The sequence below is a fragment of the Corvus hawaiiensis genome, chromosome 11 (genome assembly GCF_020740725.1).
Source record: "Corvus hawaiiensis isolate bCorHaw1 chromosome 11, bCorHaw1.pri.cur, whole genome shotgun sequence".
NCBI classification, from domain to species: Eukaryota; Metazoa; Chordata; class Aves; order Passeriformes; family Corvidae; genus Corvus; species Corvus hawaiiensis.
In genome coordinates, this window is record NC_063223.1 from 20165700 (window position 1) to 20188573 (window position 22874).

General features: G+C 49.5%; 1 protein-coding gene across 5 annotated transcripts in view; it reads left to right on the top strand.

The window, feature by feature from the left end:
• DAG1 (dystroglycan 1) overlaps positions 1-22874 on the top strand; it is a 49368-nt gene that overhangs the window by 17957 nt on the left and 8537 nt on the right. For 2 of the 5 annotated variants that reach the window (XM_048315457.1, XM_048315456.1), the window contains exon 2: positions 15803-16212. In XM_048315457.1, the coding sequence (XP_048171414.1) occupies positions 15931-16212 (282 nt within the window). In that variant the 5' untranslated portion in view covers positions 15803-15930. Of the gene's footprint in view, positions 1-2252; positions 2379-8397; positions 8673-13200; positions 13303-15802; positions 16213-22874 lie in introns of those variants that run through there. The other 3 variants (XM_048315455.1, XM_048315458.1, XM_048315454.1) reach the window with 3 other exon arrangements.

Genomic DNA, 22874 nt, shown 5'->3' on the forward strand with positions numbered 1-22874 from the left:
TACTCGCGTCTTCTCCAACTCCCTCCAGCCTCTACCGAGGTTCAAGTTAAGAGCAGGGTAGATTTCCTGGTTTTCTGGAGCATGCCATGCTTGGTGCAGGACTCCCTGCTCCAGGAGGCCAGAAGAAGGGGAGGCCGGGGACAGACCCAGTAAATCACACTGGAAGGGTTGCAGCAGCACACCTCATCAACAACATGCCACATCTCAGGGACGGAATTTGGGAAGTCTTGCTTCCATGGTGCCCAAGCAGAAGACAGACTCTATTAGTTAATTGAATTTGCTGCACTGTTGCTTTTCAAAACATTACTTCGTATCTCAGAGGAGGCTAGAGTTATTTCAGTGGACAAAACCCTGTTTTAAGAAGGTGGTGCTTTGAGGAGATCACTCTTATTTTTGAGTGAGAAGACTGACACTCTGGATTGCAGATCTGTGCCTGTGAAAAGGGGAGCAGGATCCTCTGTTCATCGGGGGTTCAGAGAGATTGAACCATGGTTTGGTGTGGCTGCTGCTGATTTTTTGAGCACCTTTCACTTCATATGGAAATGCCTCTTTGTAACAGGGCAACCCGATTTACATGAAATAAAAGGCGAAAGAAAAGCCTTTATCTGTTGATCTCTAAGCAGCTTTCCCGGGAGTGTTGGCAGTGTATGTTACAAGCAGAGCAAACCTACAGTCACAAACGACATTATGGATGCTTTTCCCTCCGAGCTTTCATTCTGGCTGCTGTGCTTGTGTCAGAATTCGTGTGTTATCCCAGTGCTTTGGATCCACTCCATTTCTGTGCACTGGGTCTTGCAAAGCCCAGAATAAGCCACAGGCTTGCAGATGATGTGATTAGACCTCTCCTTCAATGGCTTGCAGGTATTTTCCCCGGCTACTTCAGCTGGTGTGGATCTTGCTGTTGTCTGCAGTGCTCTGGGCACCCAGCTCCAGTTCACAGTGGTTTGCCTTTGTAGGGACGTTGCTGATGTACATAGTTGATATCTTTAAGAAAAATGAAGGCACATCTGCCCCAAGCCTTCTTATCAGTTTTTCTTCAGATTGTTTCTTGGTTTTATGAAAGAGCAGTGGAAGAAAGAAATAGCTTTCCCAAGGAATAAGCACAGCGAGAATAAGAGAGCAGGCAGGACTACAACACAGAATAAAGATCTCAGAAACGTCCCTTTTCCCAACAGCAAAGCGCTCTTTCCAAACTCTGCTCACAGGGCACCACCTTGGCTAAAGGGGGCTTGTGTTGGGAGGTGCTGCCTTCAGATTTTCGAGCGGTTTAGCAGCAGTTGAAGCAGCAATTCCAGTCACAGTGCCATTCCCAGTGCTACCTGACCGCATCCCTCCTGGAGCACCTTGCCCCTGGCCTGTGGACTCTGGCATCCGGCCTGCTTCCGCTGCCCTGCGCAGCTCCCCGCGGGAAGTGGGTCAGCTGGTGAGTAATGTTCCCATGGAGCTGCCTTCAAGGGCAGTTACCGAGCAGGGCGTAGCGGCGGTAACCACGGAGCGCGCACGTCCAGATGCCGTGAGCCCCACAGCACATTCCCGAGGAGTTGCCTCCCACTTGCAGTGATTTGGCCAGAGCTTCCTCGTGCAGGACTTTCCTAAATCAACTCCCACTTGGAGTGGATTCAGGCTCACGCTTCGGGTGTGGGGTGGCCTGCTTTAGCTGCTGGGGCAGTTTTGCCTCCGCAGGGCAGCGTGGAGCAGCGGTGTCTGGGTGACACCGGTCACACTACCTGCCACAGAGACTGTCTGGAGTCGAGTTTAACTCTTGAACTTAACTGCTCGCACTGGAATTTCCCGTGCCTGAATTTCCATGCTGTGTCCCCGCCTCAGGCTTTGTTTCAGGTTTTCAGCAGAAGCAGTTGAGCAATTTCCAAGAGTTAAAGGATTTTTTAAAAAGTTTTATTTTGTCAGTATTTAAAAACCAAACAGCCCCTAACTGCTTATATTGAGATGTGCCTGGGTGGCACAAAGGCTGCATGGAAGGTTGGCGGCCCCGGGCTCTGATTGCAATGGATGTGCCTTCTCCCCTCCCAGCAAAATGCCCTGTATCTTATGGATCTTATCAGGTTACAGGGGTCTGCAAGGCTCCCAGTTCACCAGTGCTTTGTAGACTGGTTTTCATAGATCCTGTCCATCCAGGACCTCCTCCAGCCCGGGGCCTGAGGGGCTGAATCATTGCTAGGAGTGGGAGGGAGGTGCTGCCACTGCCACTATCCCAGTGCTGGGAGCAGGATCCAGTCTCTCCTGGGCTGCGTGCCGACAGTCGTGGATGGGTGATGGGCTTGCCTGTCCCAAAGGCAGAGAGAAGCTGGAGTAGGGGTGGAGAAAAGCAGTAAACTGGTACTTGCTGGGACCAGCTCACAGACAACCTTAATTCTCAGGTATTCTGACTTTTAAACTCATTTGCAGCCTTGAGCTTTTAGTTGTTGCCTGTTACCTAGAGCATCATCATACTGTGTTGGGAGAGGGGGCTTTAGGCTCAGTCTACAGCAGTGAGCAAAGCTCCTGGATGACATAAGGTCTTGAGGAATAGCTGAGAGGCAGTCTGGCTGCTGCTGCCTGCAGTAGGAGGCATGATCATTACCTTTGAAAGCTTTTTGTGTGTGTGTGGAAGGTGTCTCAGATCTGTAGCCTGGATTTGTTTGCTCTGAGCAGTTGACTGTGGTGATGCTGCTGTGTGGACAGTGTTGTGGTCCCTGATCAGACAGCTGCTAAGTGAGTGCTTGGTGACTGTAACTAGTATGCCACGTTATTTTTGGCATAGTGTCTCTGCTTTATAAGGGATGCACTGATGCTGCTAAAACCACATTTTCCCCCTACAACCCGTTATGAAGCTCAGAAGAGGCCAGTCCAGAGTTAGTCTTCAGAGATGGGGATGTTGCAGAGATCCTGGCTGTGGTGTAACTTGGGTTTTGTTTTTGTTTTTTTTTTTAACTTTCAGCCCAGCCCCTCCCCTCCAGGTGAGGAAATGGGGATTTGTGAGCAGGCTTTGTAACTGGCTCAGCTGAATTACCTGTAAGTTCCCTGCCCACATCTGGGCTATTCTGCATCCTCCAAATGCTGTAAAAGGTGCAACAAGGTGCCGCAGGACTGGCCTGATCTCATCCCCGAACCAACAGTCTGTTAAAGACAGTGAGCCAAGGAAATCCTGTGTAACCACTGAAGTTAATATAAGCGGAGCAAAGCTTTGGTGCGTGTTGTTGGGTACCTAATTGCTGCGCTTGCCACCTGGGGACTGGAATTGCTCTCTGGCTCTGGAACCTGAATGAGATGTACTGTGATAAGCAGTTTAATTGTTTCCCCACATCTGCAGCAGCTCTGTAAAGCGAAGGCAAGGTGAACACACCTTCAGAGCTCCACAGCCTCCCTGCAACTCCAAGACTGCCTTTTTTCCTGCGGTGCTTGTGCATCTCTCTCCATAGAGCCCTTACGCTCTTACTAAACTGTTTATGTTCTCCTGTGCTGTTTGATAGCAGTGAGCCCTCACGTGTCTCTGGGGATTATTTCAGACTTACCGAGATATAGGTGCAGCCATAGGAATGTGACTGTGAGAACAGCAAGGATCGTCCAGTGGGTGCTCAGTAACAGGATGCCCTCTTAAACTAATTACTGGGATTTGGACATCGCATTAGCAATGAAGGTCAGGCGAGTGCTGAGCCGAAATCAAAGTGAGAGTGACTCGGGGGGGTGGATTCAGAAGTGATTAAGGACAGATGCATTTGTCTGCTGTTACACAGCTCTGGGAACACTTAGGACTGTTGTGGGTGGCTGTTGGCTGGGAAGTGGGGCTGTTGTCATTTCTCTCCCGAGGTCATCAGCACAGGCTGTGCCTGGGGCTGGGCTCTGCTCTGTTCTGGGTGCCCCAAGGCAGAGAGGGTGGTTCTGTGGGAGCAGAGCTGCAAGCAGTGGAAGTAGGGGCATAGAAGCACTGCTAGTACAAAGGGTTACACAGAGTATGTCTAACTTGGCTAAGATGTGAAGGGGAGAGTGGTTTTTGGGTGTCCAAAACACACACAGTGAGCAAGAAAAGATGATGCTTGGCTCAGAGAGGATCAAATTATTACAAAACCGAGCTGAATGCTGGTTTAATTTTCCTTGTTGCCTCAGAATGGCATCCAACTCTGTTTTCCTGGGGCATACATTGGAGCTCTGATGACTTTGCCCCCATTCTTGGGATTCTTGCAGAAGGAGTCATCCCGTGCTCCACTGTGTTTCTTTGCACTGGGAATGAAGTCAGTACAGGATCTGCCTCATCTTATTCCATTTTTTCTCTTTATAACTTTAAATTCATGTTTTAATCTGCCCACTTCAGTTGCCCCAGCTGCTGCCATCTTGCATGTCAGTGTGCAGCTGTGAGTCCATGCTGCTGTCCCTTCACAGCCATCCAGATTGTCACCTAAGAAGCTGTGGGACACAGTGTCAGCGAGCTGGGCAAGCAGCTTTGGTCTCCTGTGGAAAAACTGCAATTGCAAGTCAAAATAGAGGGATGCAGCCTTTGCTCACACTATTTGAAATACACTGTAATTTAGGGTTTTTTTCCTCATAAACATTCAGGTCTTGCTTTCAACATCTCTGACCTGTACAAGATGGAGGAGGGAAAAATTACTGGATTTTTTTCTGCTGTGGTTAAACCTCAGGGCCATTTTCTGGTCTGATACCAGATACCATGCCAGCTAGTTAACTGTTGCCAATGTGTTACACTACACAGGCTCTGTGGCTGCTTATAGAAGGAAAACATAAGTTTTCCTTGTCTTGTCCTTGCAGTCTCTCTGCCTCCCCTTTCTTCTGTGAATGCTCTTTACCCAGTTTGTCCTTGGGTCCCAGTTTTGAATAAATTGTCTGGTGTCTGAGCAGGACAGTTTGATCCTATTTTTAAGTCCTTTGGACTTTTTTGTCTGTGGAATTTGGGATCAGGGAATGGCAGGATGTTTATTTTGGAATTGCTGCAGGGGGATTGCTCGGAGCAACCCCTGAAACTTCCTTGTGTGAGAGAGGAGCAGGTTACCCTGCACAATATTTAGTTAACCTGGCTTTGTGCTGTCAGGGTTGTTTCTCTGGCCCTTCTTGCCCAGATCCTGAATGCATGATTCCTGGTGTAAGGAATGAGCTTGAGCTGTGGCTGAATGTGTCCTGTTATCCGTAGGGATGGGGCAGAATGTTAGTGTTTAAAAAAAAGCTTAAATCTCACTGATACTCTCTGCAGTGAGTAAGTCTGGTCTCGCCTTGAAATAATTGAACTTGTCTCTTGATTTCTCAATTCCAGAGCAGGGTGGGGAGAAAAACTGGAGCTATCTCTGCATCAGTGGACTTGTGATGAGCAACTCCAGTCTTCCCTGCTCCTGGCTGAAGCCATTGAGGCCATGGTCAAAACCAGATGAGGGTTATTTTATAATTACACAGTGCAGGTAAACAACATAATTTAGCTCAAATATAATCCAGTGAAATTAATGCAGCAGGAATGCAATGCAGACTCTGTTAGTGTCTGGTCTTTTAAGGTTTTTCATTTAAATCAGTCTTCCTGCACCAGAGCAGTTGGGGAGGAGATGGACCTGTGAAGCCATGCACTGTCCTTCTGCCTCAGTAAGCTTGTGCTCTTGGAGCTCTCTTGCTTTTGGACTTGCCCTGTGAAGGAAAGGGTGGCCAGCTTGGGCCAGAGCTGACTGTGAGGAGCAGAGAGTGTCATTGAAGCAATCCAGCCCTTCATTCCTGGTCTCCAGGAAAAGAAGGCATCTATAGAAGTGTGCACCTGCAGGAGGAGTTTATTAATTTGATGGCTTTTAGTGACTCCTGAATTTCTGCAGGTTTAAAGGAGTGTGTGTTGCCCAGCTGGAAGCTGCTGATCTTTAGGGAGTTAATTCCTCCTCCAGAAGCTTCTCTGCCTCTGTGACATGGAAGCAATGCTGCTTCATTTCGCAGCTTTCCCATTTTATGGTTGATGGTTAAAGTTGGAACATTTCTATCTCCTTCTGCCAAGAAGCGTTTAGAACAGTTTTCATGAGAAGCACTAAAAGTTGGAGGTCCACAGCTGATGCCCAGGCTGCTCTGCATCAGTCACTGGGGGGTAAAGATATTTAAATTAAGAGCTGTGGCAGTCTTGCTAGCTGAGTAATAAATCAGGGCTGAGAAACTCCATGAAGCTGAATCTTAATGCCTTGGCTTGGAGTTGCAGGGTGGGGTGGTGAAGCTGATGGAATGGCGGGATGTTTCTAAACAGAATGTGCCTGCCCTTAGTTACGCTGCCACAAAGAATATAAATACTGCTGCATACGCAGCTGAAGTGCTGAAAATGGCTTTTTGTTGGTGTTGATTTCCTTGGTTCCTGTCTCCGCTTAATGTCAGCTGTTGGTGCTTTGCCTCCCCTTGGTAGCAGCAGCAGGTAGGGGAGAGATCCAAAGCTTTGCCTTCCATTCCTGTGCTTAGTGCTTCAGTCCTGACACTGTGACACCAACCTGTAGGAAATTACAGTGCTTGAGCACTTTCAAGGACCTGCTAGAAATATTTCATTATCTGAGGAATTTTGTGGAATACCCAGCAGGTGATTATAAACCCTTGGAATGTGGCTGTGTCTCCACAAAGCACTCCAGCCAAACAGCATTTTGAGGTGACTCTGGAGTTGAAACCTCCACCAACACTTTCTTCTTTTCAGATTTGGGTTTGGTGCCTGCAGCCCTCAGGCACTGTGTTCCTGGCACTGGAGGATCCCCTGCCCAAGCTGCCCACGCGTGGGTGCTCATGATTCATTCAGTACCATTAACAAAGCCAGTGCTTGCCTGGTGGCCGCAGTGCCAGTGTGTCCTAGGGAGGCCCAAAAGCTGTTCTAGTGATGAAAAAAGCATGTCAAAGCACAGGCAGGGGCCCTGCCATGAGCATTCTGGCTCAGGTGTAAGGCCAGAGATGGAGCCTCAGAAGGGTTTCCTTCAGAACAGGATTTGGAAGTTTGATCAAGTTTCCTAAGAAGGTGATTTGCAGAACTACCCTGCCTGTCAGTGTCTTTCATGTCTTTTACCCCTCTGCTAGCTTCTGCTTGCTAATTTGACAGAAGGGTACTTTATTAATTTAAATTAAATAAATAAAAAATAGACAGTGGTTAGGTGGAAGAGTTTTGGCTAAAAAGACACTGAAGCTCACCTCCCTCCTCTATGTGACCCATTCAACATGTAATGTACTCCAAAACTCCAGATTTCCTGCCTTGATGCACCTAGGAGTTTATCCCTCAGGGTCTTTCTCTTTTTGTAAGGACTCTTTAGTACTTATTAAGACAAAATGTCCAGTGGAAGCTTCCTCTCCAATTAGGATATTCGTTGTTTCTCTTCCATGTGGATTCTCTGAAGTCTCATAAGGGGTTTTGTTCAGCCTTTAATTCAATTAAGAAATCAAGCAAGAGATGTAAATCTTTTTTTGGCCTCATTGGTTTCAGTGCTCATGACTACAGCTGTAAAGAACATCTCTTGCACGGTACAGCTGAGCAACTTAGGGAGGGAGTGTTTTTCCAGGCTAAGATTTCAAGTGCTGCTGGAAGCTTGTGGATGATTTTGTCCCTTTGGAGCAAGGGGCAGAGGAAAGGCTGCAGTGACTTGTCAGTGATGGTGTGGCTCAGTTTAAACCTGTTTGTGAAGCAGCAGAAACCTCTTCTTTGATAGAAACCCACTTTCCAGCTCGGTGACTTCTATCAAAGGTCATTAACGGGTGTGAATTAGACTCAGAACAGCTGGTGGATGGTGAGTGATACCAGGGGACAGGACACACAGTGGTGACTGTCACGCCAGCTGCTCCTGCACATGTCCTTTGGCGCTTGCTGGGGAACAACCTGCCTGCTCAGGAACACAAGGTCGGGCACCGATGCCTCGTAGTCCTCACATTTAAAAAGTGGCATCTTGTGTTTCACTTCTTGTGTCCATGTGCTCTCTTGCCTTGTCTCCAGGTGCCTCAGCTGCCAGCCCGGTGTCCTCTGTCCCAGCTCTCCTGCAGGATGGGATGGCTTCTGCTAAAATGCTTTTCTGTGTTGCCATGGTCTTTGTTGCAGAATGAGTGACAAATTCAGCATGATACAAAACTTTCCTTATTAAAGAGAAAGTTGGAGTCAAAACTCCCTGTTTTATCTTGGTGCCTTGAGTTCTGGTTTTTATTAAATCTTGGAAACTTATAAAGCATTTGTGTGTGTGTGTGTGTGCATGTATATATAGATATATATACGCACATCTGTTGTGTTTATCTTCAAAATATGCATTTTTATGGCATTTGTATGGGAGAAGATCTTAGTCCCATCTTTTTTTTTTTTTCATAAACTTTTCTAGTTTAATTTCCTGTGGATTTTAGTACTAGCTTTAGCTTACATTCCCTTAAACACAGAATTAAATACTAGGATTTTTACACACTCTCTCTCTCTCTCTCTGTTTTCAGACAAAACCAGGAGTTATAAGCAGAGTTTTTAGGGACTTGCTCTGGCTGGCTGGGCACTGGAAACACAAGTGAAGCCAAAGCCAAACCAAAGCCACATTACAGTGCATGCCCTGAGGCAGATAGACCCTTGCTCTGCCCTGCTGCAGCTGTATATTTAGCCTATATGCCCTTTCCAATAACAGCCAGGAGAAGATGCCTGGAGAGGAATGCGAGTCATCATTTCCCTGAATGCCATCCCGGGATCAAGTGCTGCTTGAGCCAGAAACGCTGCCTTGGTAACTCTGCCTTCTTTAAAATTGTCTGCCCCACCCCCCTCCCCCTTTTTTTTTTTTTTTAAGCATTTGTGTTCATGACCCCACTGGATCCTTGAGAAAACCCATTTTGTTTGGGTTAGTTTGGCTTCTGGTCCTTTTATTAGAGGGAAGCGTGGGCTCTTGTTCCCCATCTCCCTAGTGCCCCAGTGCATCCCACTTCGTTCTCCTCCAGCTTCCTTCAGGAAGGATCCATTTTATACCCTTGATTCCCATCACTTTTCTCTGCCAGCTTTCCCTTGAGGTGGGGCCAGCTCACAGGATGCAAGAGGTGTGGGGTGGCACTGATGAAGCTGTCCCCTGCTTTGGCTTGTTGGTGGATGTTTATATCCTAATTTTTCCTGGCTGCTGGCAGCAAACAAATGGCAGTTCTACTTGGCTGCAATGTTTGTAATTACAGGGGGGGGAAAAAGATCTCTGAGGCCTTCTAAATACTTGGGAAGATAATATCTGAGTTTCCTTTCAACTGAATGCACTTGAAGATACCATCTGAGTTGGCTGTCTGGGAATAACAAAGTGGAGGAAGGGATTGATTGTGGTTGCTGAAACTTTCATCAAAGAGTCAGGAGCAGTTGCCTAGCCAAAATCTGCAGCTGCTGCCCACTGCCACAGGTCAGGCACAGCGGATGCTCCAGACATGGCTCAAGCAAAGGGGAAGGAGCAAATAGAGCCTGCAAGGGGCCAGTCCAGCAGGGTGGATGAGCAGGAGGATATCCAGATAGTCTTCCAGCAAATCTGTCAGGTCAGTGTGGAAGCGTGTAGTTGAGAGGCACTTGTGGGTACCATACTCATCCCTCATGCTTCTCTCCCCAGGGCTGCAGGAGGCTGGGGAAGGTGCTGCCTCCAGAACAAGTCTTGCCACAGCAGAGGGAAATGTGCTCTGCAGGGGGGAAAAAACATGTTCCATGTCCAGCTGCCAAAAGGGATCTGGTGTCCTTTGTGCTTCTGCTGCTGCTCTGCAGTGCCCCTTGCACGTACCTCAGCAGAAGTGCCCTGGCTGTGGGGGTTTTTGGGACTGCCAGGCTGCTTCCTCTCCTGCACAGCACTTGCTGAAGTGCTTACCAGAGCATATCCTCAGTGCTTACCTCTTCCAGGAAAAGAAGTATTTTTGGGAATGGGGTACCCAGCTGGGGAGGGCAGTGTAGTATCTCAGCTTCTGGACAAACAGATGCAGTACCGGGGCAGAAAGGAAAATTAGGCTCTTTGCTTCTTTTCTCACTATCACAGAGTGGTAATGAAGGTAGCAGAAAGCTTCCTCTCAGCTACAGGAAAGTTAAATACCTCGGTGCTTGCTCTAGCACAATAAAAAACACCGTGAGGTGTCGATGGCTGTGACCACTTCCCGCACAAGCGTCACGAAACTGCCTGTGGCCTCTGGGACTTGAAAGCAACAAGTTGGTGACAGTTTGCAGCCAAGTTCCCCATCAGCAGGAGGGTGCTGCTTGTTTCCCTGCCCAGCACGCATTTTTAGCGCTGCTGTTTTGGGTTTGTTTGAGTTTGTTTTTTTTCCCCTAGATTGTTTCTCAGCATCAGGGTTTCCTGTTACTGATACCAGATGTGCTGGAGACAAGCAGTGCAGAAATACAAGAAGGGATAAGGCTGAAAAAAACCAGCTCTTTTTGTGCATATGTCCTTTGGGCTGGGTGTCACTTCTGGGCACCTTCACCATGTTTAATGTGGTGACAATACATGTGAGCACAGCATGTTGAAATGAAGTTTTATGGTGAAGAATCGAGTACAGCTTGGTTGGTGCCTCCTGAGCTGATGGTGTCTGGGGTGACCAGCTATTGATGGCTGTGAGGGGAGAGAGTGGAAGGGCCTCCCGGGGCCTCAGGAGCGCTGATCTGGGGCTCCCCACTCAGGCACGTCTCTCATGGTCCGATTTCTGATCATGAGCTACTGCTGTTTTGGTTTTGGTGAAAACGTGGCTTTGAGCAGGCAGCTGTGAGTGCAGCAATAAACCAGACACTGCATGAGCTTGTCTTCCAGTCTCCGTGTAAGGCCACCATCCCTAGGGATGCCTGGTTAGTGTTGTGCAGGACAGGATGCCGTCACTCCGAGCACTGTGGAGTGGGGAGCTATGTCTGGTGGTGAATCTTCTGTCCTCTGCCTGGCCTGTTCCCTCATGGCAGCTGCCTGCCCTGGGTCTGTGTGGGACCAGGGTGTCTCTGTGCAGTTGCTCTGCTGTATGTCCCTCTCTGTAACTCATCCCGTGTGCAGCAGCCTCTGGAGCTTGGGTCATCTGTGAATGTACGTGGCTGAAGCCACTGAGGTTGGAAATAACCCCCAGAGGCATTTGCTGTGCTTCCCATAGCCTATAACATAGTCTGTTGGAAGGGCTGCTGCCTTTGTTTCAGGGTACGTCCAGAGCAGGACAGGCACAGAAACTTTCCTGAATTTCACGCTCCAGGGTGTTCTTTGTACATGTTACATGCCAGAGTGCAGGCTGGCATGCTCTTGGGCTTGAGGACACTGTTAGTTCATAACTTGGTGATGGGCTGCTGTGCCCAGACACACTGCCCCGAGCAGTTTGTCCCTCATGCCCCCCTTCCCGGACTCCTCCAGCACAGCGCAGACGTGCACGGAGCACCAGCTGCCTCTGCCAGGGCCATGCCGCCAGGCTGGCACCGGGGGTGCCTGCTGTCGTGTTCTGGAGCGGGGAGCACGTCCGGCAGAGTGCCATCTTTGTGTGCCTGGCCAGCAACGCTGGATTTCATCATTCCTGCTGCTCGCTGCCTTGACTCGCAGGCGCGCGATAGCTGACAGGACTTGCCCAGAGATGCTCCTGTGCAAACACGCACGGGAGATCTTTGCAGAGACAATAGCTCTGCTCTGCAAAGGTGCACCAACTCTTTTTATCTGAGTTTGCTTCCTTAGAGAAAGGCCACTTGTTTAATGCTTCCTTTAATGAGGATATTGGTAAATAAGCAATCAGGTAAGTGGGATTCCTCCTAACTCCTAAATACCTTCTTAAGCAGAGTCAAGAATTGCACAGCAGTTACTTGAGCTTTCTGCACGCTCGGCTCAGTGGCATTAATATGCTGGTGGTGATTAATTACCGCAGGCCAGTGATGTGATTGTGTGCTTGAGCAATTGGATTAGATGCAGCTGGACAGAGACTTCACTTTCACTGGTTCTTGCCGAAGTGGTGCTGTAATCAGCCACAGAGGAAGAGTCGTTTCTAGGACAGCCACCCTCCTCTGGCTGGGATGCTTCCCCTGGCCCCACACTTCTGTGTCTGTAATGGGCAGAAGGAAAGGTCTCAGGGAAAATGCATGGCTGGGAGCAGCTACTTTGTCCTGTCCCATCTTCTGCCTGCACTGTTCAGCATTCCTGGATAATGAAGGTACGGCATGTCCTTACCATGTCAGTGGGTCTCGTAGCTGCACGGAGAAGGAGCAAGTTGCAGCATTGCCTTGACAAGTCAGCATCATATCAGGTGCAGCATCATAACTTCACCAAGCAGGCCCAGTTCCGTAGCTCTGCGAGGGGGTTTGGCACTGGAGATCAGGAATCAACCTTGGCACATGCAGCAAGCACTAGGACTGAAGCAGATGTTGATACTGACTTTGATGTTTCATCCAACACTCTGAAGGCTTGAACTTGAGACCAAAAGAGCTCTCACAGAAGCAGGAGAATAAAGAGAAAGTCGGTTCTTTCAGAAGATCAGACAGAACGAAACATCCTGAAATTCAGGACTAACCTGACCCTTTGTGTTTGTTCTGCGAAACTGGGCAGTGCAGATCCTGCTGGAAGGAGGAGCATGGTGCCATGTAGAGAAGCTGGGGTGGTCCAGCCTTCCCTCATAACTGGGAAGTGCTGTCTAAGTGAGTCAACTCCATGGCCTGATGCTTCCCAGAGATCAGCAGAAAACCGCCTGCAGAATTCCATCTGTGTTTGGGTTTTGGCCCTGTTTTGAACTTGGGGGAAACTGTGAAGCGTTGAGGTATTTGCTCCCGGAGAGCTCCAGCTCTGTGCCACTCACCGGTCATGGACAATGACCCAGAACATTGACTTTTTCCAAATACAGCTGGGATGATTTCTCAGTTGAGTCAGGGTTGTACCCATGGTAGTGCCGTGTGAGGTGTGGGCTCTTGAACCAGGCAGAGGCACCAGGCAGGTCCCCAGTGCTTGTTCCAGCCTTGCTGCAGGTAACATGCACTCTTCTGCAGCTGCATCCAGACCCACAGTGCTGGTGGCCAGTGGACTTGCAGAGCAGCACTACTGGCTTTAGGCAGGGGATCTCCTGTCTCAAAAAGTATTCCACCTGGCAGTGATAGTCCATGTGGACCTCAGCACTGCAGGGCAGTGCCTTGTACAGCTCTGCTGATAGCTGGAACCACCCTGCTTTTCCTCCTTCACACACTGTGAGAGGCTGGCAGTGTTTCAGCTTCTGTCCATTGTGTGGTGAGGTGGAGCTGTGTTAAGAGATTTTTTTTTTTTTGGTGGCGCAAGTTTGTTCTCAGCTCTTCTGTTTGTTCTTTGTTATCAGCTACTGAATTCCTCCTATACCTCCTGTGTGCTTCACTTCTATATGCTGTGCCTGTTCTTCTGCAGTTTCCCTGAAATGAAACTCTGAATTTGCAACCTGCAGGTGTCACACGAGCACATAATGGCCAGTTGCTGGGCTGAGTGGCACGTATTGGGCAGTGTTTGTTGCCTGCTTTGATAAGTGTTTCTGAAATAGGTGATGACTTCATCTTCCTCTCCTGCTCACCACAGATATCAAGAACCAGCTCCTTTCTACCCAAATGCTCCTCTCTATCCAGCAAAAACTCCCCAGGCTGGATCATGTCTTTTGGCTGAGCAACACAGAGCTGCACCACACTCATGCATGAGCTCCACTGCAGCGTAACAGGGCAGGGACTGACCTGAAGCACCTCTCCAGGTGTTTCTACAGCCTCGTGCAGTTGTACACTGTGTGTCTGGCTGTGTCCTCTGCTCAGGGGTGGATGCTCACTGCAGTGGTGAAAGGCAGCCACATTTCCCTGATAGCACTTGACCCCACAGCAGCCACAGGGCTGCTGCCACATTCCTCCCCCGGCTACAAGTCTCTGATCCTGCCTGTGCTTGCCATACGCATCAGGACTTTCCAACGAGCAGGTTTTAGGAGAGTAGCTCATGGACAAGGCGTCATCACTGCAGTGGCTTTGCCTTCCCTGTTGTTTCATCTGGTATCTTCCCCTCCCAGTCAGCTCAGGCAGCTGGAAGCACAAGACCATCAGGGAGTGGGCTTTTTTGTGGTGCTGACCTTCTCACCAGCCATCTTCCCATCTGTCTTGTGGTTCCCAGCAATGTTATCCTGGCTCTGCTGTCTCTTCTGCCTTTCACTTGAGACAGGTTCTCCACAGAACAGTGGTCAGATCAGGTATCTGCCTCGTGGATCCTGTAGCCAGAGGTTATTGCATTCAGCTCCTAATTCCTACTACCCACAGCCCTCTGTGCTGGCTGCAGCTGTGCCCTGGGCCCGTTATCTTGGGGTGGGAAGTGTCAGCCCTTCTCTGTGTGGGGTTTATTGTGAAAGGGCCACCGAGGGATGCGAATGTGCAGGTCCTTACACGCTGCCTCAGCTTCTCTAGAGCTCAGGCTTTAGGGAGAGCAACCAAACCTTATCTCTCCTGTTATTCCTAGAGCCTGCTGTGGTAGCCTTGGGCTTGGGTGCCTGCATGGGCAGACCCTCTGCCTGCTTCTGCAAGCCTCTTGGTGGGCAATACACCCGGCCTGGCAACAGCGCAGCGGACAGCTGAGCCCTGCTGTGCTGCTCCAGGAGCTCTGCAAGGGCAAGAAGCAGTGGGATTTCCCTTCCCACATGGACTGGCTCCAGGGTCTCTTGGGACAACCTGATGTGCATCACATGGTGCAGATGGGACAGGCTAAAATAAATCGGACTGGGAGCCAGTGGTCAGGAGCTATGCTGGCTTGCTCTGGGAATTTGGAGCCACTTGTCTCAGCCTGGGAAAAAGGAGTTGGTTCAAGGCATGAGGGAACCCAATCTTGTGTGCTCCTGGCACTGAACAACACTTACTTGGTCTGTGTGTCTGTCCTGCCATCCTGTGTAACCCACCATTCCACTTGTTACTGCAGATTAGTTACCAGGGTCTGTGCTGGCTGCAAACCCACTCTGGGATGCCAGAGTGGGCAGTACAGCTGCCCCAGGATCCCAAATGGCTCTGTCCTATTCCACAAATCCGCTGGTCTCCTGCAAGTAGTCTGTGAAGAGGAACATGGTGGCACAGACCTGTGGCTCTGTGCCATGTCTGAATGCAGTCTGGAGGGAGAAGTAGCTGGGGAAGCAAAGGAAGTGATGGGCAAAGGAACAAAGGAGAGAAATTGAGATCCAGGGAAGCAGGGAGGTGAGAATGGTGGAGAGGAGGTGAAAGAACAAAACAATGAAGTGAGGGAGAGCTGGAGATGTGTCTTGGCAGAGTATGAGGACAGGTGAGCTGTGCAAGCAGGAGAGAGCTGGCTGGCAGCATGAACACTGTGTGTGCATAGCTCCCTCCAGTCTGATTTGTGGCTGCATGTTGCAGGCTCCCAGATGAAGTCTGAGCGCACTAATACAAAAAGCTGGACCTGAGAGGAGACCTGGCTTGAAAACCAGGCTCATGGATCAGAGGAGCAGAAGCATCTGTCATGCATGAAGCCATTAGGATGGCAGCTTTGGACTTCCAAAGGTTTCTTGGTATCTTTCCTACTGGGTAACTGGCATTTAAATCCACTGATGTTCCAGCCTGGCTTCAGCTCGCCTTGAAAGGTCAACTATTGGTGCTGTGCTCAGTCTCAGCTTTGGTTGTATCTCCCCTGTCTCCCTACCCGTGGCTGTCTCAGGATGCTGTGTCTCCAGAGCAGCAGAAACATGGCTGTGTGCATGGAAAAGCAGGAGGATCTTGTTTCTTTGGAGATGCTGTATGTCAGAAGAGGAGCTGAGAAGCTCTCGTGCTCTTTAATGGTTGTAACTTGCAGCTAAATCGAAATTGAGGCACAGAGAGTTGCATGGCCAGTAGCCCTCTGCCTGTTGCAAGGTCACTGTGAGGTGACTGGCTGGCTTGGGTATCTTAATTAATGTGCTGATTGGATTTCCTATGTCTAACCAGGTTCCCAGGACTCCTAGGATGAGGCTGCTGTGAAGGACTGCTGGATCCCCTGCCTGTGCTGTGGTGCCTGCAGATTCCCTGTGATCCCCTTTCCAGCTGGAGTGCCGTTGCCAAGGCCGCTGGGAAGAATGACTGTTGGATGCCTACTGCAGCCCCCTGTCCTGGGGAGGACTTGGCTCCCCGTGCTGCTGCTGGCAGCCTCTGCTCACTGCCACTGGCCCAGCGAGCCGGCAGAAGTGGTTCGGGACTGGGAAAACGAGCTGGAGGCCTCCATGCACTCGGTGCTCTCAGACCTCCGGGAGACTGTGCCGGCTGTGGTGGGCATACCCGACAGCTCTGCCGTGGTGGGACGCTACTTCCGAGTCTCCATCCCCACGGATTTAATTGCTTCCAATGGAGAAGTTGTGCAGGTGAGGACCATTCCCTGAGGATTGTTTTTGGTTATATTCATGCAGGATCGAGTGAGTCACCCCACGAATGGGCTGGGTCATGAGGGTGGCTGGGAAGCAGCCTTACAGTTTTGTAGCACTACGGGAGAAGGATTTTTATAAAGAATTAGTCTCACCTCCTTGCAAAGTTCCTCTCTTCTGTAACAGAGGAGGCTTCTCAGGGATGACTAATTGGGTTTGTTGGCTGTATTTAAACTGTGAGATGCTCTGGCCCTGGAATGATGGGCAGGCACATTCATGAGGAGATGTTGCCGTGGGATCCGGGGAGCCACGGATTCCCTGGGACTGCTGCTCAGGCTCAGGGAGTTTGCTTCACTGTGGTAACAAAACATTGCCAGACAAACAGACCCTGTCCTGCCAGCAGGGCTCTGGGCTGCCTGTGACACTGTCTCTCCTGACCTTGCCCCTAAGTCCCCTTGGGAAAGATGGTAGCCTTTCCCCTTATCTGACTTACCCTCACACCACTGGCACTACAAGGACTTGAAAACTGGGTTTTGGAACCAGTCCTGAGTGCAGGAGAGGGTTAGAATAGCCCAGAGAAGGGTAGGGACATGGCCAAACACAGGTGTGATCATTGTTAGTCCTTTCCTGGAAGGGTTTGCTTGGATCACGTGGAATTCAGAAAATTCTATTCTTAAAAAACAGAATTGCCTTTCAATCTCAGGATTTCTTTTCAAAGAGCATTATAAAGCATTATAAAAAGACAGGCTTCTGGTGTGTCTCAGAAGATCAGAGGGAGATGGAGAGCAAGTCAGGAGCAGATCTGACATCTCTGTTTCTCCTTGAAGGCAGGTTTGGTTTAGCTCTGTGTACAGTCACACAGTTATCCCAATCCTGCTACGTGATCCCGCTGGCTCCAGCAAGGGGGCTGGACCACGATGTGGGCAGAATATCTGAAGAATGCAGCTGTTATGGACAGAGGGTCAGACAGGGGGAGGAGGGCAGTGGGCGAGCCCCTGGCCAGAGGAGTTGGGGAAGGGGCCAGGCTGGTCTTGGTGACTCTGAGCTGATCACAGCTGAGGTCCCTGCCCGGCCTCAGCCATAGCCTGTGCTCAGAGCACAGGGCACCTGTGGAGCACTGGGCTGCCAGAGCCCAGGTGGATGTGGTGAGCCCCAGATGTCGTGTTACAGAAATGATAACTTTGGCTTGGGAGTTTGCACCCGAGTGTCTTGTTCTGGTGGTGTTTAATAGCTGCTTTGATGGCAAGGATAACTGTCAGTACTTATATAGCACCACGGCTTCCTCTGTCGTCTTTTCCTGGCACAAAAGTCATCTGTGATAGCTCCAGTAGCTGCAGGAAAATACTGATTGATTATTCCCATCCCACCTGATGGCTTCAAATTATACCTCTGCCATGTAGGTGTGAGGTGTGTTGACCAACACCAACACGCCTGGAGAGCCTGGAATGGACTGGGCCGCAGCCGGACCCAGCAGCTGCTGGTTGTGTGTAGTTCAGCAAACTCTGGGAGTGATTTTCATGCTCATCCCTGGGTTTACCCGAGTGCATGTTGCATCTGTTCACCTTGAAATTGATTTTGAAAGTGCAGCAGGCTCTTAACTTTGCTGCTGCTGTCTCTGGAAGGGCTCTCCTTGCTGAGCACAGCTGACCTTTGCTATGGGGATTTGATTCCTGGCTAGTGAGAACTGCGTAGGCAATTTTGGGTGCTAGGGTGCATTTTTGTTTTACTGGTATGTTTCAGGGCAAATTGCTCTGGTCTTTTTCTCAGGCTGCCTGGCATATCTCAGCTGGAGCAGTAAAAGCATAATACTTCTGGATCTTGCTCTCTGGTGTACTTAAACTCTGCTAAGAAAGAATAAGGGTTGTGCCTTCTGAGATGGGACAGAGTTCACAATGAGATACGGTTGCCTGTATTTTTTCCACTTAAATTTCAAAGAAATTGTCTACAATTTTTTATTTTTTAAAAAAATGCTGACAGTTGCTGTCCCCAGACTCCCAGGAACTTCCCACTGGAGTCTGGAGAAAGTGCGATTGCTTCATTTCTAGATGATTCCCACTGAATATTTCTAGGATTTGTGGTGGGGATCGCCTTGAAGCTCCTTCTCAGATCCTCTCCCTGCTTGTTAGCAGATTCCAGACAGCTGTAGACAAAATACTTTTCTCTGCAAACTCGGTTGTGGGATGGAAACAACGCCAGGCATGTGCAGCGTGTCGGAGGAGTGCCCCGCAGGCATGCACTCCTGCACAGTCAGGTATGTGCTCCTGGGAGCAGTCCCCAGCCTTTCCCTCCCACCCCCAAAGCTGCTGAACAACAGGTGAGATTTTATGGCTAAGGACAAAAGCAAGTTTATTTGAATGTGCTCAAGCTGCAGAGAAAAGAAGTAAAAAACTACCACGTGCCTTAATTTCAGAGTCTGTTTCCACTTTGCTCGGAGCCAGCTGCCTGCAAGGCATTGTTTTGGCCGTGGTAAAGCCCTTCCCCCATGCCTTGTGTTCCTGAGCAAGTGCCTTGGCCGGGCAGTATGATGTCCTCTGAAGAGCAGCTGGAGCTTGCAGGTATTCCAGCTGTTGGATTTGGCAGCAGGTCAGTCCAGATGCTGTCCTTTAGCTTCCTCACTACAGCAGGGCTTCTGGCTGCAAGACTGCTCTCCTGCTGCCTGGAGGTGGCTGGAAATTAAAACTCTTTGCTGTGCCGTCCTAAAAGGCACCTTGCAGCCCTTTCTGCCATGTTTGACACCAAAACATTGGTATTTTTACAAGGTTTGGGTTAAAACACCCCATTTCCCTGTATCATACAGTCCCCTTGCCATACAGACAATGTGAGGCCAGGTTGCCCCTGACTCCCACTGGCTCCTGGCAGATGCTGGCTGGGACAGAGTAAAGGTGGGCATTGGTGCTGGTAGCCTCACCAGTTGTCATCTCCTTACCCCATTTCCACTGAGGACTGTGTGGAGTCTGACCTGTCACCTCTCAGCTGTGTCCTGTTGAAGAACAGATCATGCTCCGGTCAAAGACCAGTTGGATTTCCTGTTCCTGCTACTTCTGTTTGAAGCTGCTCCAGAATTTGGCTGCTCTGATTAAAAATGCAGCTTCTAACCTAAATTTAGAGATGGCTAGAAATATTTATATGTGCTGCCCTTTAGCCTAAATCAATTCTACCTTCATAATATTTACTTCCCTTATGTATGTATAGGTGACAGGCATATTCCCCATCTTGATTTTATTAGGTTAAACAAGCCAACCTCTTTAGTCTTTCTCATAAAATAAGCTTTCTTTCCTTCCCCTCAGCTTTGCAGCTGTCTTCTGCACCTCCTCCAATTTAAGTTTATTTTTCTTATGTTTGCATGACCACAGCGTTACAAAACATTCCAAATGAAATTTTACAAGAACCTTTTATAAAAGCATCAAAACTTCCTTTTCTCTTCTATAAATAATCTTGTTTGATATATCCTGTGATCATTTGCTTTTCCATGTCTGCTTTGCTTAGGACATCTTCCTATCAGCTGAAATATCCAGGTCTGTAGTTTTTGCTGCTTCCAGTTGTTGAGTCCCAGAAGAGGACATAAGGTGAGGGGCATGATTTGGGGTGGTGGCTGTTGCCAAACATGGCTCTCCACTCATCCCATCAGCCAAGATACCATATCCCCACAAGGAACTGAGCCCTTGCACAGTCTGATATCCTAAGTGCATATGCCCACAATACATACAGACACTATTAAATAACTTTTGTTTAAAGGTGGATCTATAAAGCATTCTGGAAGGAGAGAAACTCCTGGTGTGTGCTGCTTCCCAAGGCACGTCCCTGCCAGAGCAGGAGATTTGCTGTGTCTTCCTTGAAGGTCATGTAAAGCTGCTGACCTGCCTTGAGTCCTGGCAGTGTTCTGTGTGGGATAGATCCCACAGAGCAGATCTGCATGGGTTTGTAGCCAATACTAAGGAGCTCAGGTGAGCATTCCTGGCTGTGTCTTAGCCCTTGATTGTTTTTTAGGTTTGAAGTGCACCGTTTCACCTGGGCTTTGTTGGGAAGACAGGTAAAACACGTAGCAGAGGCCCTGAGAAGCTGTCTCTGTAAGCAAACATAGCTGGTGGGAAAGTGATTAGAACAACGGGATTCACTCAGACGAATTACACAGTGTGGTTATGGAGTGGGTTTGGAGGTTATCAGAGACTGGATATCCATCTGGGGAAAAAGGAGACTTGCTTTCATACAATCTCAGAGAGTTGTTTAGGTTGGAAAATACCTTCTAGATTATCGAGCCCAGCCATTAACCCAGCACTGCCAAGTCCACCACTAAACTTTCCACGCAGGAGGCTGAGTTTCCAATGGTCGTTCTATTTGCCATCTGCTGAAGTAGCTTTTATTGAACAGCTTTGCTCTCATCAGATGTCAGGGACCTTGATTTATAAACAGGACCCACACAGATTGGGTTGCAGGAGTCCTGACATGGGTATCTACTGTCAGGGCTGTGCTGCTCACCTCAATCCTGCTCCAGCCCTGAAGCCAAGGGCTGGATGTTGGCAGCCAGCCTGCAGTGCCAGGACATACTTGCTTTCAGGGAAGAAAAACACAAAATACTGATTTTTTTTTTTTTTTTTTTTCTCTTGCAATGATCTTTATTTCAAAGCATTTTAACTGAATGTGAGATTTATTAAAGTGGCATTTCTCAAAGGAAGAAGAGAAGCAAAGAGTGCTCCTGAGGGGCTGTGTCATCAAGTTGGGTATCTTAAAAGGCTCTCTGTGTCAAAGCATTTGAGCTTCACCTCCTCCCTGGGGTCCCCAGTTTTCTTGGTCTAACTGGGGGAGGTGCAGCAACAGCCACTAGTTACAGGGGAGCACATGGGGATAAATGGCAGTGCCTGGAACAGGTCCGGGCAAAGGAGGACTTGGGCAGGACTTCGCTTGGTTGCCACGCTGCAATCTGAGCGATAAGATGAGCTGATAAGATTCCTTTGGGGAGGCCGAGGGGGACGCTTATCTTTTTCCTGCAGCGAGACCGAGTCAGAGAATTTGACATTTTCAGTGCACGCTTAGTAACAAGCTCTGAATTTGGACGAGTGGAAAATGTGACTCGATCTAATTATAAACTGGCGTTTCAGACGGGCTGGGAAGTTCCTTGTTTTGTCCTGCTCTTACAGGTTGTTGCTCTGAGCATCGAGGGAGACAGAGGAATGTGACGGTAATGAGCGTCCTTCGAAGGAGCAGACCTGAGACTGCAAGATCCGGTCTGCCTTTCCTTGCCATGCTCTTGAAAGCCAGCTTTCCAGCAATCTGCTGATGGCAGAAATAAATTGCCAGGGCTGTGCGGTGGCAGCACTAAACCCCCAGCACTTGGCATCCCCGCTCTGTGGTATTTTTGCTTCCCTTTGGCCTTTTGCTTATAAAAAGTCGCGCTGAAAGAAGAGCCCGACCAAACTTTTTTTTTTTAAGCTGTTTGAGGTTTTTCCTGCCCCGTGCTCGCCCCCCGGACAAGGGATAAAGCGGGGTGTGGGCAGCCCATGCTGACCCCAGCCCTGGCGCGGGCGGGCTGCGCCTTCCCGCTCCAACAATAAGGCTAAACAAATCCTTCCAAGCTGCTTGCATGGACCGATGAAAGGAGGATTTCTTGGGACACTCAATGTTTTGTAGTGACCTCCCAGTGAAACAGCTGTTGTGTTCCCTTGCCCAGGCAGAGTGGGACGCTGAATGGTGTCCTTATAGCCAACACAGAGGCGCATCTGGAAAAGAAGCCGTCATGGCAGGAGTATGCGAGGGTGGCATGAGCTGGGCGTAGCCGCTCAGCCGGCGCTGTTGCGGAGCCATTTTACTGATGGTAAGCTGGTCAGACAAAGCCCAGCTCGTGGGGAAGGCAGGCTGAGTCCACAGCACCGCCCTACACCCACATCTGCAGAGGAGGGGGGCTGCTTTCTGTGCGTGAGGCTTCACTCGCCCCTTGAATGGCTGGAAAATGCAGATTAGCAGCAGACACATCAACTTCTCATTCAGGTTTTCATGAGCACATAAAAGCAGAGCAGCTCCTTCAAGTAGCTTGGCTACCTGGTCCTTCAGAGGCTGAAGTTTGAACTTGAAGATGAGGGCCAGGACCGGTGATGTGGCCTCTGCAAGCCTTATTCCCCCTTAGCTCAGCTTTCTGGGCTGGGTTTGATTTGTTTTTCTAAAGCAACAGCTTCAGTGCATGGAGACATACAGGAAGAGCTTTTCAGGGCTTTGGCTGGGACCAGCCAAAATGTGGGGTTAGTTCAGCCATCCTGACCTACCTCTGCACAAAGGAAGCACCAATTACCGGCTGTTCTCGTGTAGCTTTTGGTCTCTGAACAGAGGTGGGGAGCTCCTGCTGGTAATGAAGGCTTGGGTCACCAAGGCTGACGTACTTCTGAGGGCCAGTGGAGTCTCTGGGCTGTATTTAGACTTCCAGGGGCAGAGTCATCTGCATGAAATGTCCTGGAGCAGCTTGGTTTTGTCCGTGAGTTCCTGGGCCTTTTGTGCAAGGCACACAGCAGCCCCGAGGAGCAGTGTCTGCTGCGGATACCCAAAAGCCCTGGCAGGTATTGCAGTCCCCTCCACAGGGAAATGTGTGTGTTGCAAGTCCTCCCTGCTCACTGTGCCAAGTGCAACTTTCCTTTCTCCAGCCTGAGCTTTCCCATAGCACAGCACTGTAGCTGTGC